This window comes from Tympanuchus pallidicinctus, unplaced genomic scaffold, assembly GCF_026119805.1.
Source record: "Tympanuchus pallidicinctus isolate F22 unplaced genomic scaffold, pur_lepc_1.0 scaffold15, whole genome shotgun sequence".
NCBI lineage: Eukaryota > Metazoa > Chordata > Aves > Galliformes > Phasianidae > Tympanuchus > Tympanuchus pallidicinctus.
In genome coordinates this window covers 19,052,673-19,067,299 of record NW_026294669.1, presented here as the reverse complement: position 1 = coordinate 19,067,299, position 14,627 = coordinate 19,052,673, and the positions used below count along the sequence as shown (strand labels likewise).

The window sequence follows — 14,627 nt, the reverse complement described above, 5'->3', positions numbered from 1 at the left end:
CAATGCCTAACACACAAATCAGTGTTTCTGGGAAGTTTCAGTAACACAATTTGTGTTCTGATCAGCACTAGCTTCCCCTTTCAAGTTATCCCATGGGAAATAAACTCTCCAAAAATAACTCACATTATTTTTTGAGTTGCAAAATCTTAGAATCAGAAAAATAAGTCTTTATAAGACAGGCATTGCCTTGTGTCAGTCTTGTATTGTCTTAAATCTTTCCATCTGTTTCCCAGGAGTGACAGTCCTAGTTTTCTTAGAGTATATATTGCATCTTTTCTAGAATACAAGTTATGTATGACAGCACAGTGATAATTCTCAATGCAGTGTACCATATAGTACCTTGTGTATTTAGGACGCTGTATTTCTATGTTCTGTATTGTTATCCTGCCAAGAGTTGTAAACAAGGTTATGTTCATAATTGAATATTACATTTACATCTAAAATTCTTTGTTTTCATGCATTCCAGGTTCGACAGAATAGTCCTTCTCCTACTTCATTAGCTTTTGGGGACCACCCTACCACGCAACCAAAGCAGTTATCTTTTAAAATTACTCAGGTAAGCGCTTTTCAGCATATAAATTCAAACTGTAGGAAAAACTGGTAGATGTGTTATTTCTTGGGTTTCCAACTATTAAACTCTTAAAGGATTTCAGAAGCTTTGCTTTTTAGTCTTCAAAAGAACTTTTGTTTTTAAGTTCAGCAGCTCATAATTGCAGTCTCTTGAATTAGTTTTGTGTTTTGCACTCTGCTTCCAATTTTGTGCTTTGTGAGCAGTTAGACAATGTGCTTGGTATGCTTCTGCAAAAGATTTTAACTGTTGTGTGAACTTAGAAGGAGAGACTTCTCTTTCAGATAATACTTGAGATGGCAGCTGCTGTTCTCATATAACTACTTAAACAAAACAGAAAAAAAAGTGAGATGATAGTCAAAATGCAGTATAGTTCCTGTCATGGCATTAAAAGCCAATAGCATGTTTCATCATCTCTGCCATTTCTAATGCAATTTGTTCTTCTTTTCACGAGTTACTTAGAACAAGATTACCTTGGCTGTTGACAGATGCACAGGATTTAAAGTAGTTGTGTATGTCACCGAGAAAGTAATGCCTCCTATTTATTTCCATGGAAATTACAACAGATACGAAGAGAAAAATAACACTCCATAGTAGAGTGAATTCTCAGCTACCAAACACTATTTGTCAACGTGGTCAGCACCGTTAGCTCTGCATTTTTGTCAGCTATGAACAACAGCTTGTATGTCACTCTCATAAAAATTTGCATGATAGTCTAGAACATGGCTTGTCTTTCCCATCGCTGTCAGAACTGATGAAATGTACCAGCCACTGCTTCACTGTGCTCGCATCTACTGTTGGTCTCCATAAATGTTCTGGAAGTGTCAGTGAATGTTAACAGATGTGATTTTTTTTCTGCACGATGAAATTCAGTGATACATTTTTATTTCATACACAGTTCCATGTCTTATGCCATTTTGCCAAAGTGTCCTTCTGCTACAGTCTGTCACATGGCAACAAAATGTGAAAGACTACTGTTGAGAAGGTTCAATCTCTACTGTACCACCATGTGTCTCTGATGTCATGGACCAGTATACTAAAACAGGAACATTACTTTTGGAGCAGCCCTCAGTGTTGCCATCTATGTTCTTGCCTTGCTTTATATTCTTACTTGTGAACTTGTCCATGAGTGATGAAGTCTTCTCATGTTGTTAGTGATTTGTTCCAGCTGTTCCTAGCTCTTCCTAATGAAGGGAAAGAACAGTTTTGAATATGAAACTTCCGTGTCACTACCAAAATACATGGAAGTAATATGTGCTGCTGGTACAAGCTCATTTCCCTTTGTAACAAACATGACAAAAATAATGCTGTAATTATTAAAGAAAAGTATTAAATACTTTAAAATGTTCTTTTCAGACTGATCTCACAATGCTGAAATTAGCTGCACTAGAAAGTAATAAAAATCAAGACTTGGAAAAGAAAGAAGGTCGTATAGATGACTTACTCAGGGTAAGTGTAAGATCTGCGGTAAAACTATTCAGAAAAAAAGGCAATGGATCCTCAGCAAATATTGTAAATGCTTGAATAATCAATGTTTTTCAATGTTACCCTGGAATTACATAAATAAAAAGTTGAAAAATGTTCTTTTTATTTTTTCCTGAAAATCTGAGAAGCCTGTAAAATAAATGCTTAAGGCTTTTTTCTTCTCCATATTACAACTTGTTAATAACTAAATACGTATTTCTATACTTCTTGAGTTTCCAAAATGCTGATGTTGTTTTTCAAACACTTGGTTAATTCCTTATGTTCTTAATATAATTTCACACAATGGATTTTTGTTTTGTTTTAATTGTGAATAACAGTCGTCACTGGGACAGCTGCAGTTTCAGAATGAAGGTGGTTGTGGCAAACTGTCATGGGCGATAACTACTTTTAATAAGAACCTACCCTATGCTATACTGTTGGTTTTTTTAATACTTATTTTCAGATAAAGGAGTCTTAGTTCTTATATCCCTGAGTGTAGGATTGGAAAGGTGGTATTTTGGAATGTGAAATAAACTGCATACTAAAGAAACAAAAAGCACTCCATTCACAATTCAGAGGCTGCTATATGTGTTTGTATGTGTGCAAGTATATATCCATGATACCATACATATAAAATTCTGCTTGCAGGCTTTGTGGGTACCTGGTTCAGCTCATGTCCAACAGTATGAGGTAGAAAGCTAACCTTAAAAAAAATCAATTAAACAGAATAATGTGTTTTTCTAAGTTGCTAAAGATAACTGCAACATAGGAAACTTGGTATACTTTCTACTCAGATAATTTAAATTTTTCACACTAGAAGTCCATAATGTAAGAGTTTCATTTTATATGAAAAGCATTAGAATTTTGCATTATTTTGGCAATCGAACACGAAGGATCCAGAGCTAAATTAACATCAGTTTAGCTCTGGAAGACTGGAAAAAAATATTAGTACAGTATCTTTATACATAGAAAATATACAAGCTGAATACTGTCTAATACAGAATGCAATTTGGTGTAAAGGAAGTGATGTTCTTGAATGCATTTTATTTCAAGTATATTCCTGATTTTAAAACAGAAAAACATCTTTTACACATCCATTCTAATCTGTAGGAATGGTATAAACGTTTTCTTACTATATGTGTATATTTATGTATGTTCCCTGCTTCAGCTGTGTGAAAGATGCATGTGTTGAAGGTAGATGCCTTTATTTTCACTGGCATCTGATTTAAAAAGAAAAAAAAGTGTTTCAGTATTTCTTCTAATATTTCTTGTATCTATTAGGCTAACTGTGATCTTAGAAGACAAATAGATGAACAACAAAAGCTACTTGAAAAATACAAGGAAAGATTGAACAAATGTATTTCAATGAGCAAGAAGCTTCTAATTGAAAAGGTAAGCTTACTTTTAAAATGTTTGTGATAAAAACTCTGGAGGGCTGTAGAACTCTATTATAGTTCCTTCATTTTAGGTTTTACTTCATGATTAGTCTCTACTGAAACTTTGTATTAATGGTCTCTATCTGGTTAATATCTATTGGACTTACGTCTATGTGCAGTCCAGTCCCACCTAGAGGTTCCTGAATCTGGTCACTTTGGTTCAAGTAGTAACAGTATCCAAGCTGACTGGAGCTGATGTGCTCCTAGTGCATCTAAGATTTGTTTATTATAATAGATGTGTACAAACATAATTTGCATAATATACTTCCAATGCTGATAGTTTATCGATTCTGCTATATTTACAAATGTTCTTTTAATTATGAACATAAATGAACTTTATAGGGAAACTGAGTCAAACTCATCAGCAGCACTGATTCTGACAAGCGCAGATATTTGTGTTCTGCAGAAGTTAGAATAAAAAGAGTAAGGTAATAAAAGGGTTTTTTTGGGTTTTTTTATTTTAGTACTAACACTTTAGTATTACTAAATATGAATATATTTTGTTTTCTTAGAGCACACAAGAAAAGCTGGCAAGCAGAGAGAAGAGCATGCAAGACAGATTACGCCTGGGGCATTTTACAACAGTTCGTCATGGTGCTTCATTTACTGAACAGTGGACAGATGGCTTTGCATTTCAGAATCTTGTAAAGTTAGTCGATGCAGCGTTCTTAAATTCTCACTTAGTTCCCTCTAGTGGATTTTTTTTTTATTTCCGTGATTCTAAGTTTGGAGCAGCTTTTCATACATTATATGTTGCTTTGCCTTTTGAATACTGAGAGTACAGCACAAGCCTCCCTTAATCAGCTGAGGGAACACTGAGGCTGGATGTCCTTGAAAAATGATTTGGTTTTATTTGATTTTAGCCATCCTTACAGACATATGTGAATATACTAAATGAGTAGCTTTTGATTATTCAGCTCAGCTTGTAGGAAGAGCTGTGAAATCATATCAGTGATGTTTTCAAGCAGCTAACCAAGTATCAGTGTTGATCATTGGGACAGATGAGTTCTGTGACTCTCTCACTGGTCATGTCGCGTAGGTGCTCTCTGCACATCCATGTTTGTAGCAGCTTTTTCAGGCATCCAGCTCCTTGTTGCCATGAAAGGTGAGAGACAAATCTGGCACACTCAGATAGTGTAACCCAAAGGGATGAGAGAAAGTGGCCAGCTGGAAAAGAGCTGCTGCTTCAACAGGTATTTCAGCACTCTGTAGAAGTGGGGCCAACAATGAGCAGTTTGGGAGACAGTCGGGGATGGTGGTAATTGTGGAGTGCATCTTTAAGATGTACTTTGTTAATGAGACTGAGTCAGTCTGTGGCTTTATATATGTAATTTACCAAGACATTGGTTTTTTAAGGGGATTGTGTTGTCTTAATATTTTGTGTGATTGCCTAGATGTTAAGATTGTCTAAAAAAAATCTATGTATGTGGTTTGTAATTGTTCGCCCCACAATCAAACCAATGATTTACTTAAGAAAGGTCAGATCAAGTTCAGCATTTGGCCTATGAAAATCAGATATTCCTTTATTGCTTTTGTTACATTTCTTTTGATGGTATAAAACAACATATATCCATCAGCTGAGATATGTATTATTTTTTTCAGTACAGAAATAATGTGAGTCCTTTGGAAAAGGGGGGAAAAAAAGAAAAAGAAAACACAAAAGGAAATTGTTCCAAAACTTTGAAGAATCATATTGTTATTTTTCGTAAGAAATGTTCTTATATGTACAGTATATTTGTTTAAGAAAATATAAACTTAATGCTTCACAGGCTTAAAACATAGTTATTTTAAAATGCAAAAGAATGAAACTAATAACACTTTTTTGGGGGGTTTACAGGCAGCAAGAATGGGTGAATCAACAAAGGGAAGACATTGAAAGGCAAAGAAAGCTCCTGGCCAAGCGAAAGCCACCAACTACAAATAATTCTCAGGCACCATCTGCCAATTCTGAACCCAAGCAGAGGAAAAATAAAGCTGTGAATGGGGCAGAAAACGATCCCTTTGTTAGACCCAATTTGCCACAGCTGTAAGTTTAACATTTCAATCAGTCTTTTACATAAATTCTCTGATATTGTCTATGTGAGTTCCATTCAAATAACAGCATAAAAAGACATTCAGTATATTCAGTAGCTGTGTTCTCACTGAGGACTTGCTGATGTTAAGGAAATTTTCACCACTGCCTATGAGATACTGTACAGTTGCCCAGGTTATTTTTGGTAGAGTCACCAGAGAAAGGTCTGTACTGTGTTTATGCAGTGTTCCTTCTGTTTCATAATGTAGAGGAGTTCTTATTCTGATTTCTTGTTCTTGAAATGTTACTGATTTCTGTTGAACTGTTACTCATCCTCTTTCGCTTGGAAACCTCTTCTTTAGTTATTTTTTTTTTTTAACAGTTGTTATCTGGCAAGAAGAGTGCTAGTATTTGGTGACATGTATTTAAAAAAAAAGAAATGGAAAAATTCTTTTTCCAAATGCGGGTCTCAAGAGCAACTGTCAGCAGTTACTGATCCCACTTCACATATTGACACTGGAAATTTTTCATAGTTTACACATAAAATTAAGGGCTATCAAAGAATTCTCAGTTTTTCAAGTGGCAGTATTTTCTTGTGGACAGAAATCCAGGGCACAGACAAGTATATTCTTGACATTTAATTGAGCATTTTAAGAAGTTTCTGCTTGCATATGGTAGTTACTGCCCTTGTTGTTGGGAGGCTGTAGCTGACGGTCTGTCTGTTCCTCATTTAAATGAAAAGTAAGTAAGTAGGTTTAGAAAGACTAGCAAGTTGATCCTTTTTCTTTGCAGAAGGAGGCTGAGTTTGTTGCACATTGTCACATGTCACCTCTCACTTGTGTAGGTCGTTTATACCCTGGGGGTAGGGAACTTCTAAATTCCTTCAGTTAAGTCTGCAAAATGATTTGTTTGGGGCATCATTTCAAAGAGTAGTGTATATGTTTTACATAGGGTGTCATTCTTAAAGACTGCATTGTGAAATTGTTTGGCTGTGACACAAGTACCATGAAAGTATACTAGTAAAGCTGACAGTGTAAGCAAGTCTTGATTAGTGTTACTCGTGTCCTTTGGCAGAGCTCAAGAATGATCACTCAAATTGATTCTTTGCAACACTTAGTGCCTCCGCTGCTTCTCTGAGAGCATAATTAATACTTCTGAATAGCAATAGCTTACTGTCACTTTAAAAATACCTTTTTGTTTCAATGTAATAAATGTTAGCAACATTTAAGGAAAGAAAAAGTCTGAAAAGTTACAGAACTTTTAATTCACCAGCATGTTACATTTGCAAATGTATAACCACCTTTTATAATGGCCACTTTTAATGGCAATGTCTATATTCCGTAGTAAAAAAAGACAAAGCCTTTTTTTCAGTTGACACTAAGAATTAATACAATAGGCATCCAAGCAATGTTTTCAGAGCATTTGAGTCCATATAACTCTAGCCAATCCTTAGCCTCTAATCAGTAATCAAGAAAAGAGGTATCTTTCTTTTAGATGTTTACCATGTCAGTGAGAGAGATTAGTATTTCTATAGTTGGTGGGCCAGTGTTAATGCTCCAGACTGTACTTGGGATATATTTCCTGCTATAGAAGCTACCATTAAGTTTCCACATTAACAGCAAAAGTTCATATAGTATTATTAACTTTTCAGGAGTTGAACATTTTTAAAATTTCAGGTATGCAAAGGAATTTTATTTTAGAATCCTTCCATGAATAATGGCTTTATTTTTCTGTATGTCATTTAACAGTCCATTGCATTGTATTAACTATGAAATAGAAATAAACATAAATAATGAAATTGTGGCAGTAGGAAGTTTGTATTTCTAGTTTGTTTTCTTTATTCAGGGAATTCTGTGCTGCTTTTTCTGCTTCTCGTTATATAGATAATATTTAAATAATGACATGATTATATAGATTGGATGATTAAATGATTATCTAGATACATTTTTAAATGGATTTTGATAACCCAGCAAGTACTGCTTGCTGTTTATTGGTATATCTGACAGCTGCATTTGATCCTGTTTTCCTTCATGTTAAATTTTCTTAATTGTGTTGTTATTTTAGCAGGTGATTAAAATGTACAGTCTGGGGAAAAAAAATACAGAAGGTAGGGTCTAGTTCATAATAAGACCAAGGCAAATTACTAAACAAAGAATCAGTTTTTCATTGAATTCAGCTTAACCAATGTGTTAAATGGCACAAGAAAATGCCTGCTGTAACAGAATTGCCCAGAGAACAATCAGAATTGCCCTTCTGTGTCTAGTAAACTGTTACCAAATTGAAACTACTTTTGCTTAATTTGATCACATTATCATCTTCATGTAAGATTTCTTGTTTTTATGACAAACTTATTAATGTTATTTCAAATCTCTGAGGTTTCTAGTATGTCCTGAGATTACAGAAGCATTAAGCTGTGTCATGCTCTTACGCCTTTACTTGAAGGGCATTAAAAATGTTTACATTAAGGATTTGTTACAATGTTACACAGCAGTGCTGTGTGTTGACTCCTCTTTGCTTCTGAGATCTGAACCTGGCTGAAACAATTACTAACTGTGCTCTCCCATTTTTGTGTAAATTTGTCATCTGCGTGTGATCTCCTCCTATTACATTGTGCTTATCACCGTTCCTGTGTTATGTCAAAAGTAATGATCTTAATTAGTACAGTCAAATGGAAGATGTTCTATTTCTATTAGGCCAGGGAAAATGCAGAGCTGCTGAGATTAATGAACTATAACAGTAATAAATCAACACAACGTACATGCAAGTGATTAGGCAAATCTTTTTTAAGCAAACCAACAACTTGCTACTGCATATTAGTAACAAGTGTCCCTACGTTGCTAACATTATTTGCTTTAGAAGTTATCTCTAGTTCAGCTATTGACAAGAGAAAATGATCTATAGCTTTGTGTAACAAGCAGTGTTATTGAAGCTATTTTTGAAAACAGTGGTTAACAGTTTTGAAATCAATTTAAGGTGTTGTCCGAGGCATTCTTTAGTAAGAGCATTGCTGTGTTTTAGCAGGACATGTTCTCTGATATCGATTTAAAAGCAAAGTCTTGGCACTGGAGTTACCAATAGAGAAGTGGCTATCTGACATTGCTCAATGAGTGAAAGGTGATTTTGGATGTTTAGGCTCATCCTGCATCTTATTTTTTAAATGCTGTCCTGATTTCCAGCATGCATTCAGGTTGGGTTTTTTTTTTTTGTCCCCAACCAAAAATTTTGAGTTTTGAGAGATCCCTCTTTACTGAATGAAATAAAGTAGTATATTGAAATATCTTTGAAGAAGAAACATTATTTAAAATACAGTTAACTTTCATAGCCCTGGGAAAATGTGTTTCCATTTCCAAATTCCAGATTCTTGATGACTTTAGAGAGCTTTGAAAGTGTTTTGGTTTTTTTAAACAGACTATTATTTCTGGAGGCAAAACTTGATGTAATTTGGGTGGTATAGTCCTTCCCGTCCACTTTCAGGTGTATTGGTTGTATTTAACACTCAATGATTTCTCTGCTTGCCCAGTTACTCCATGAGAGTCTGCATGCATTCTCATCCCTGTACATAATTTGAAATAGGAGAGCATAAAGAGCTGGCAGAGTTTGTTAATGTAGCTGAACAAATGCATCGTTTAGAGAGAGCATTCTGTTCTGCATGGAACAAACAAAAATATTTTCAGAAACTTTTTCAGATTGAAGTGCCAACAATGTGTCTTGGGCTTTACAGAATGAGTGACAACAGCTCTTTTCCTGAGGCTGTCTCTTTTTGAGGCAGACATGGAAACAATGGAAGAAATGGGACATGGTGAAAAGACTTCAGGGAAATCTTGAATTGGTCAGCTTTGCTGCCCATCTTTGTAGAAATTCTAGGAACTTGAATAAGTTTGACCCCCCCCCCCTCCAAAAAAAGCACTTCACAAATTGTACCCAAGTGCTTCTATTGGATGTGCAAATTGCTGTTTTGGGGCATAGCAGCATTCTGCTGTATGTATGTACCCATGATGATTTTTCATCTGGGAAACAGTGGGAAAAGAGATTGTTGTTCATGTGCTGGGTTTAATTGCCATGACAACAAAGGAGTGTGTGGCCATTTGGACTTTTTTTGTCTTGTCAGTGGCCACTAGTAGGTATGTTTTTATCACAGATGAAGGTTTTGTTCTAACCTGTGAGGAAGAAGTGCAGAGGTTGGTAAGGTTACCTATGCATACTGTGTCAAAGCCTTAGAAATTCAGCTATGAACATTGTTAAACTATTGGAAGGCTCTTTTTTTTTTTTTTTCTTTTTTTTTTCTTTTTTTTTTTTTTTCCCCCCTAATAAAATAAAGGTATGGTAGTTTTGAGTGGAAGAGGTCATGGTCAGGACCCAAATGTTACCGGATTCATTCACACTGCCTACCCCCAGCTGGTCTCTTTCTCCAGCACTCCTTCTGTCAAGCAGAAGCTCAACTTTCCAACTGCAGTGCCCTTCCTGGATGGTGGCAACCTGTCACCAACCACTGTCCCTCCCATGTGTGCTCATTGGTCTCTCCTCCTCCACATCTGATGAGACCTGCCTTGGTCTTGGGTGACTTGGTCTTGGGCAGCCTCTTCTGCAGAAGGTAGTGGTGTCTTGTAGGTCACCTGTTGTCAGGTATGATGACCACAGGAGGTAGGTGGTGGAAGCACTCTAGTCTTAGATGTTTTGGGCCTTTGCAATGGGGCGGTGGCATGTAGCTAGAAAACAGGCAGTATGCATATTGTCCTTCTTTTGCTATTTGTTATATACTGTTTCAAGAGCATTAATATAAAGTGTATTAATAGATTAAAAAAAACCCCAACAAACCAGCACTTCACCTCTGTGCTTTTTAAACGAGTACGTATGTTTCTGAATGTAAGAGGGAAAAAAAAGCTGTTTTTCAAAACTAAGCTAACAAAATCCAAAGCAGCTATCTCTGCTTACAGTTCAGAATTTTACATGCTTTCTTCTGAAACATAGTGGTCAGTAACAACAGATTTAAATCATTGTTAATTGTGCTGTGTCTCTAATAGAATTAGATTTGTAAGGAAATAGAAAAATGAAAATAGTGATTTATTGGGTTGTAATGTAGACATATGGAAAGAGTGACTTCAAATCTTAATGTTTTCAATACGACCTTGAACTTGTGCTTTGCACTGAAGAGAGCTATTTAAGTACTTCTTGGAAGGCAATACTTATTAGAACCATCTAAGCACTTTGTTGTAACTGCGTAGATAGCTGAGATTTAATTAAAATTTAAAAAGACCATGTATGGTCCTACTATTACTGCGTTATCATCTTAATATCATGCATCTTTGGTTTTAGGGCTTTTAGTGTTCAAAGAAATTTCTGGCATATCTTATGTTACAGACTTTATATTTTCAGCGTGTTTTACTTGTGATTCAGCTTTTCTAATCCACCTAAAATACTTCTGTTTGAAAATTTCACATAATCTGCATTTCTGGAAATAGATACACAAACCTGGTATTTATACTGGAGACAAGAACCTGGAAGGAAATAATACTTAACCTTATTCACCTTGGTTTCCTTTGCTTTTTTTTTTTTTTTTTGTGAGAGCCTAATCCATATTAGAGCGGTTAGCTGTTCAAGGAATACTGAGAAAAGCATCAGAGATGCTGCTGTGAGTTGTCGAACTTGGCCTTAGTGCTGTCTTTGATGGATCTTTGATTAGAGCAGGAATTAGAGCACTGTTTCAGGTTTCTTGCTGTCATTTGGGAAATGCAATGCCAGTGTTCTTAGCCTATTGAGATATCCCATTTCACATTTGCTTTAATGCCTCTCCTTCCTTCCCAGAGGAGATTCTGTCAGGAAAAAAAATGTAAAAGTTTAGTGCCAAAATGTGTCTCTAAGGGAACCTTCTCTTCTTGAAGAGAGAGGTGAATTTCCTCGCTTTTTGCCTTCAGAATGCTTGTGGATTTCTCATGGCTGCTATTCATTACAGTAGAAAAAAAAATGTAGGGTAAGTTTGTGTAATGCTTCTTTTAAAAAAAAAAAAAAAAGAGAAATTGCTTCCTTGTAAAATTGATAGGGACATAACATAGTCATGAGTGTTGTTTGTTTGCTTCTTTTTCACTTGAATTGGAGTGTTTTCTGAACATTGTATTGCTTACCTTCTCAGGACTATTGATGATTGAACTCAGTAAATTATGGACTTCTTAAAAATATGTCATGCTCTTAGCTTTGGATAATGCAAATAACAAATCTAAGCAAGACAGTAAAATGTGTATGCCATCCAGCATTAGTTTTTTCATCATTTAGTGTGTGTTTTTAGCATTTCTTGTGGAGGCCATTATCTTTTTTTTCCCCTGTTACATACATTTGCTCCTCTGGAAAGCATATTTTTACCCTGATATTACAGAAGTGAAGATTCGAAGGGTTCAAAAAGACAGCTTTGATATTGTGATTTTAAATAATTAACAAAACGTGTGTTGTAGCATTTAAATACGAATACTAAATAAGATTATTTTTTTTTTAACAGTTTGACTCTAGCAGAGTATCATGAACAGGAAGAAATTTTCAAACTTCGATTAGGACATCTCAAGAAGGTATGTGTATGCCCTGTAGTTCTAACACTGTTGGATTGTGCCCCTAACAGTCACAACTAATATTGTCAGAATAAGGAGAGGGTTTGCTTACTATAGACATCGAGAGTAGAAGGGAGCAGTAAAGAATCATTGTAACAGTGATGTAACCACAACTACCAGTCTTGCTTTAGAGCTGAGAACATGGATTCAAATTTGATGTGACTTCTTACATTGGTATTGGACCTTTAAAAAGGTCCAGTATGGGACATTGAATGAACACTATGTTTGGGTAATCTGCCGTATCCACTTTAGTTGTATACTATTTATAGCAAGAGAGGAAAGAGTATTTCCTAGCTCTCTGGTCTCTTAAATTGTGTGCATTATTCCTGTTTTTGACTTTTGAAAAAATCTAGCAGTGCTTTTTTCTTGAAGCCAGCTAGGCCCTGTGAGAACACTGGTGCTGTTTTTGGACAGTATGCCTAGAGAACACTTGAACCTACAGTAGAAAATTTGAATAGAAACTTGCTGGCTCTGTGAGGTAGACTCTGTCCACTTCATTTGTGCTTCGTTGCAGTAGAAATAGCAACAGCTTCATTTAAAATTGTGTTACGAAATTCTGTAGATTGCATTATCTATTTTTTTTATATCTATTGGGAATTGCAAGTGATATCTGGAGGAAGTTGTTAGAAACTTGTTTAATACCCAGATTTGGTTTAGACCTTGAATATCATTGCTAAGGTTCTCTGTGCAAGAACAAACTTGACTAAATGTCACAGGGAAAAAAATACTATTTCTTGGCAAATCATGTTTGAATAAATACAAAAGTAATAATAAGTATACATTCTTGCATTTTAATTCCCATGTATGATGGAGATTTTGTTGGTAACTAAGAAAAATAATTTTGCTACTTTTTACATTACTGTGTTTCTTTTGTAGTGCATCACTGCTGATTACATTTATTATTCTTTCCTTCTGCATATGCTGTTTTGCTGTCTGTTCCTTTTCGCTGTCCAGATGCTTTCCTGGAGCTCTTTTTTTTTTCTTTAAATGCCCTGTACGTTCTGCCACCACCAGTTCTCTTCTTCCTTCTGCTCCCCAGGAAATTCTTTTCCAACTAGCTGCTTTAGTCCTGGAGAGAGGCTCTTGTTTTCTCACTTCCTTTTATACAGCAGTGACCTGAGGGAGCAAAGCTGGTTCACTCTTGCTTAAAGGTATTCACAATCTGAGTGTCCTAAATAACAGCTGGAAGCAATGCAACCAGCCAGTTCTCTTCGGACTAACACTGACCTGTGAACCACATTTTGAGAACAACTGAATTGCATAATATATGAATAAAAAAGTCCAAAAGAGGTATAACTGATGTGTTGGTTATTTTTGTCAGCCTTTAGGAAGAGCACAAACATGTATAAGTGTGTGGCCTTTTTGAGGAAGATACAAGGATTGGAATTCTTCTTAGAGGACCTGTGGGATATGAGGAACTGCATATAATTTCAGAGTATTTAATGGAGATCTACAAGTATTAATCTAAATATGAAAAAATTCCAAATTCTGTAAACAGGAAAAAAAAACAATGCAAAAGAACCTCTTAACCACTTAAAAACAAATTATGTATCATTTGATTTTATGATAGTTTGGTCTGGTTTCCTAAACTTATTTGATAGGTTTCTAGATTATATAAATATGGGTGTTGTTTCAGAATGGGGTTTTATGATGTACAGTGTTAAGAAACACTGACTTTAAAGCATTTTTTTCTCCCCCATGATGATATCAACCTCCACACCTTGTACCATGACTTGTTGCCTTTAGATTGTGCAGTTACAGTACAAATTGGATCAGAAAACTGATCTTTTATCAAAAAACAAATACACACATGTTGGCAAGGCTTGCTTTTTTTTTTTTTTTTTTTTTCCCCAAGAAAAGGTTGATCAGTTTTCAAGTCTGGTTCACCATGTAGCTGTACAAACAGTTTGTGCCAAAATAACAAGAAGATGTGGGGCACTGGTGGGGAGGAAAAAAATCCACACACAAAAAAAACAAACACAAAAAATCACGTATCAGATGCCAGGCTTTCTTTCTTCTTTTCAGCTAGAGTACTTTTGTAATTATTAGATTTTGTCTATGGACTAATTTTGGCTCCCATTCTTTCAAAGTTTCAAGTTTTAGAGGTGCTTACTCTGAAATACATGCAGCTCTTCTGACAGAGTCTTTCAATGAGCGTACCACATGGATAGATGTGCTGGTGTCCATAAATTAGGTTTTGTGCTTTCTTTCCCTTTTTTTGTTGAGATTCTGAACAGATAACTACTTAAATGTTTTCTTATATGCAGCATAGAGATGACATAGTTCTAAGTGACAAAATTAGTTAGAGAATATCCTCATAGCTAACATAGTATTTTTTTGAAATTGCATTTGAGGTTTTAGGTAATACGTATTCTATGTTTATAAGTTTAGTAAGATAGAAATGGATAAATCTTTTGAAATTAGCTTTGTTTTGGTGTTCTGTATCAGTACTTTAAGAGCACTTTTACTGTAACGATTTATTCTGTTATGTTTTTTGTTGTTTTTTGTTTACCCTCCAACCTCTAAATACTTCAGACATGTTTTCCTAATCTGCC

At 35.3% G+C, this 14,627-nt stretch overlaps 1 protein-coding gene across 13 annotated transcripts in view; it reads left to right on the top strand.

Annotated features, from left to right (window-relative positions):
* Window positions 1-14,627, top strand: part of TLK1 (tousled like kinase 1) — a 79,450-nt gene that overhangs the window by 37,016 nt on the left and 27,807 nt on the right. For all 13 annotated transcript variants that reach the window (XM_052674644.1, XM_052674646.1, XM_052674645.1 and 10 more), the window contains 6 exons: window positions 467-556; window positions 1,925-2,017; window positions 3,314-3,424; window positions 3,981-4,117; window positions 5,306-5,494; window positions 11,967-12,033. In XM_052674644.1, coding sequence (XP_052530604.1) covers window positions 467-556; window positions 1,925-2,017; window positions 3,314-3,424; window positions 3,981-4,117; window positions 5,306-5,494; window positions 11,967-12,033 — 687 coding nt within the window. The remainder of the gene's footprint in view (window positions 1-466; window positions 557-1,924; window positions 2,018-3,313; window positions 3,425-3,980; window positions 4,118-5,305; window positions 5,495-11,966; window positions 12,034-14,627) is intronic.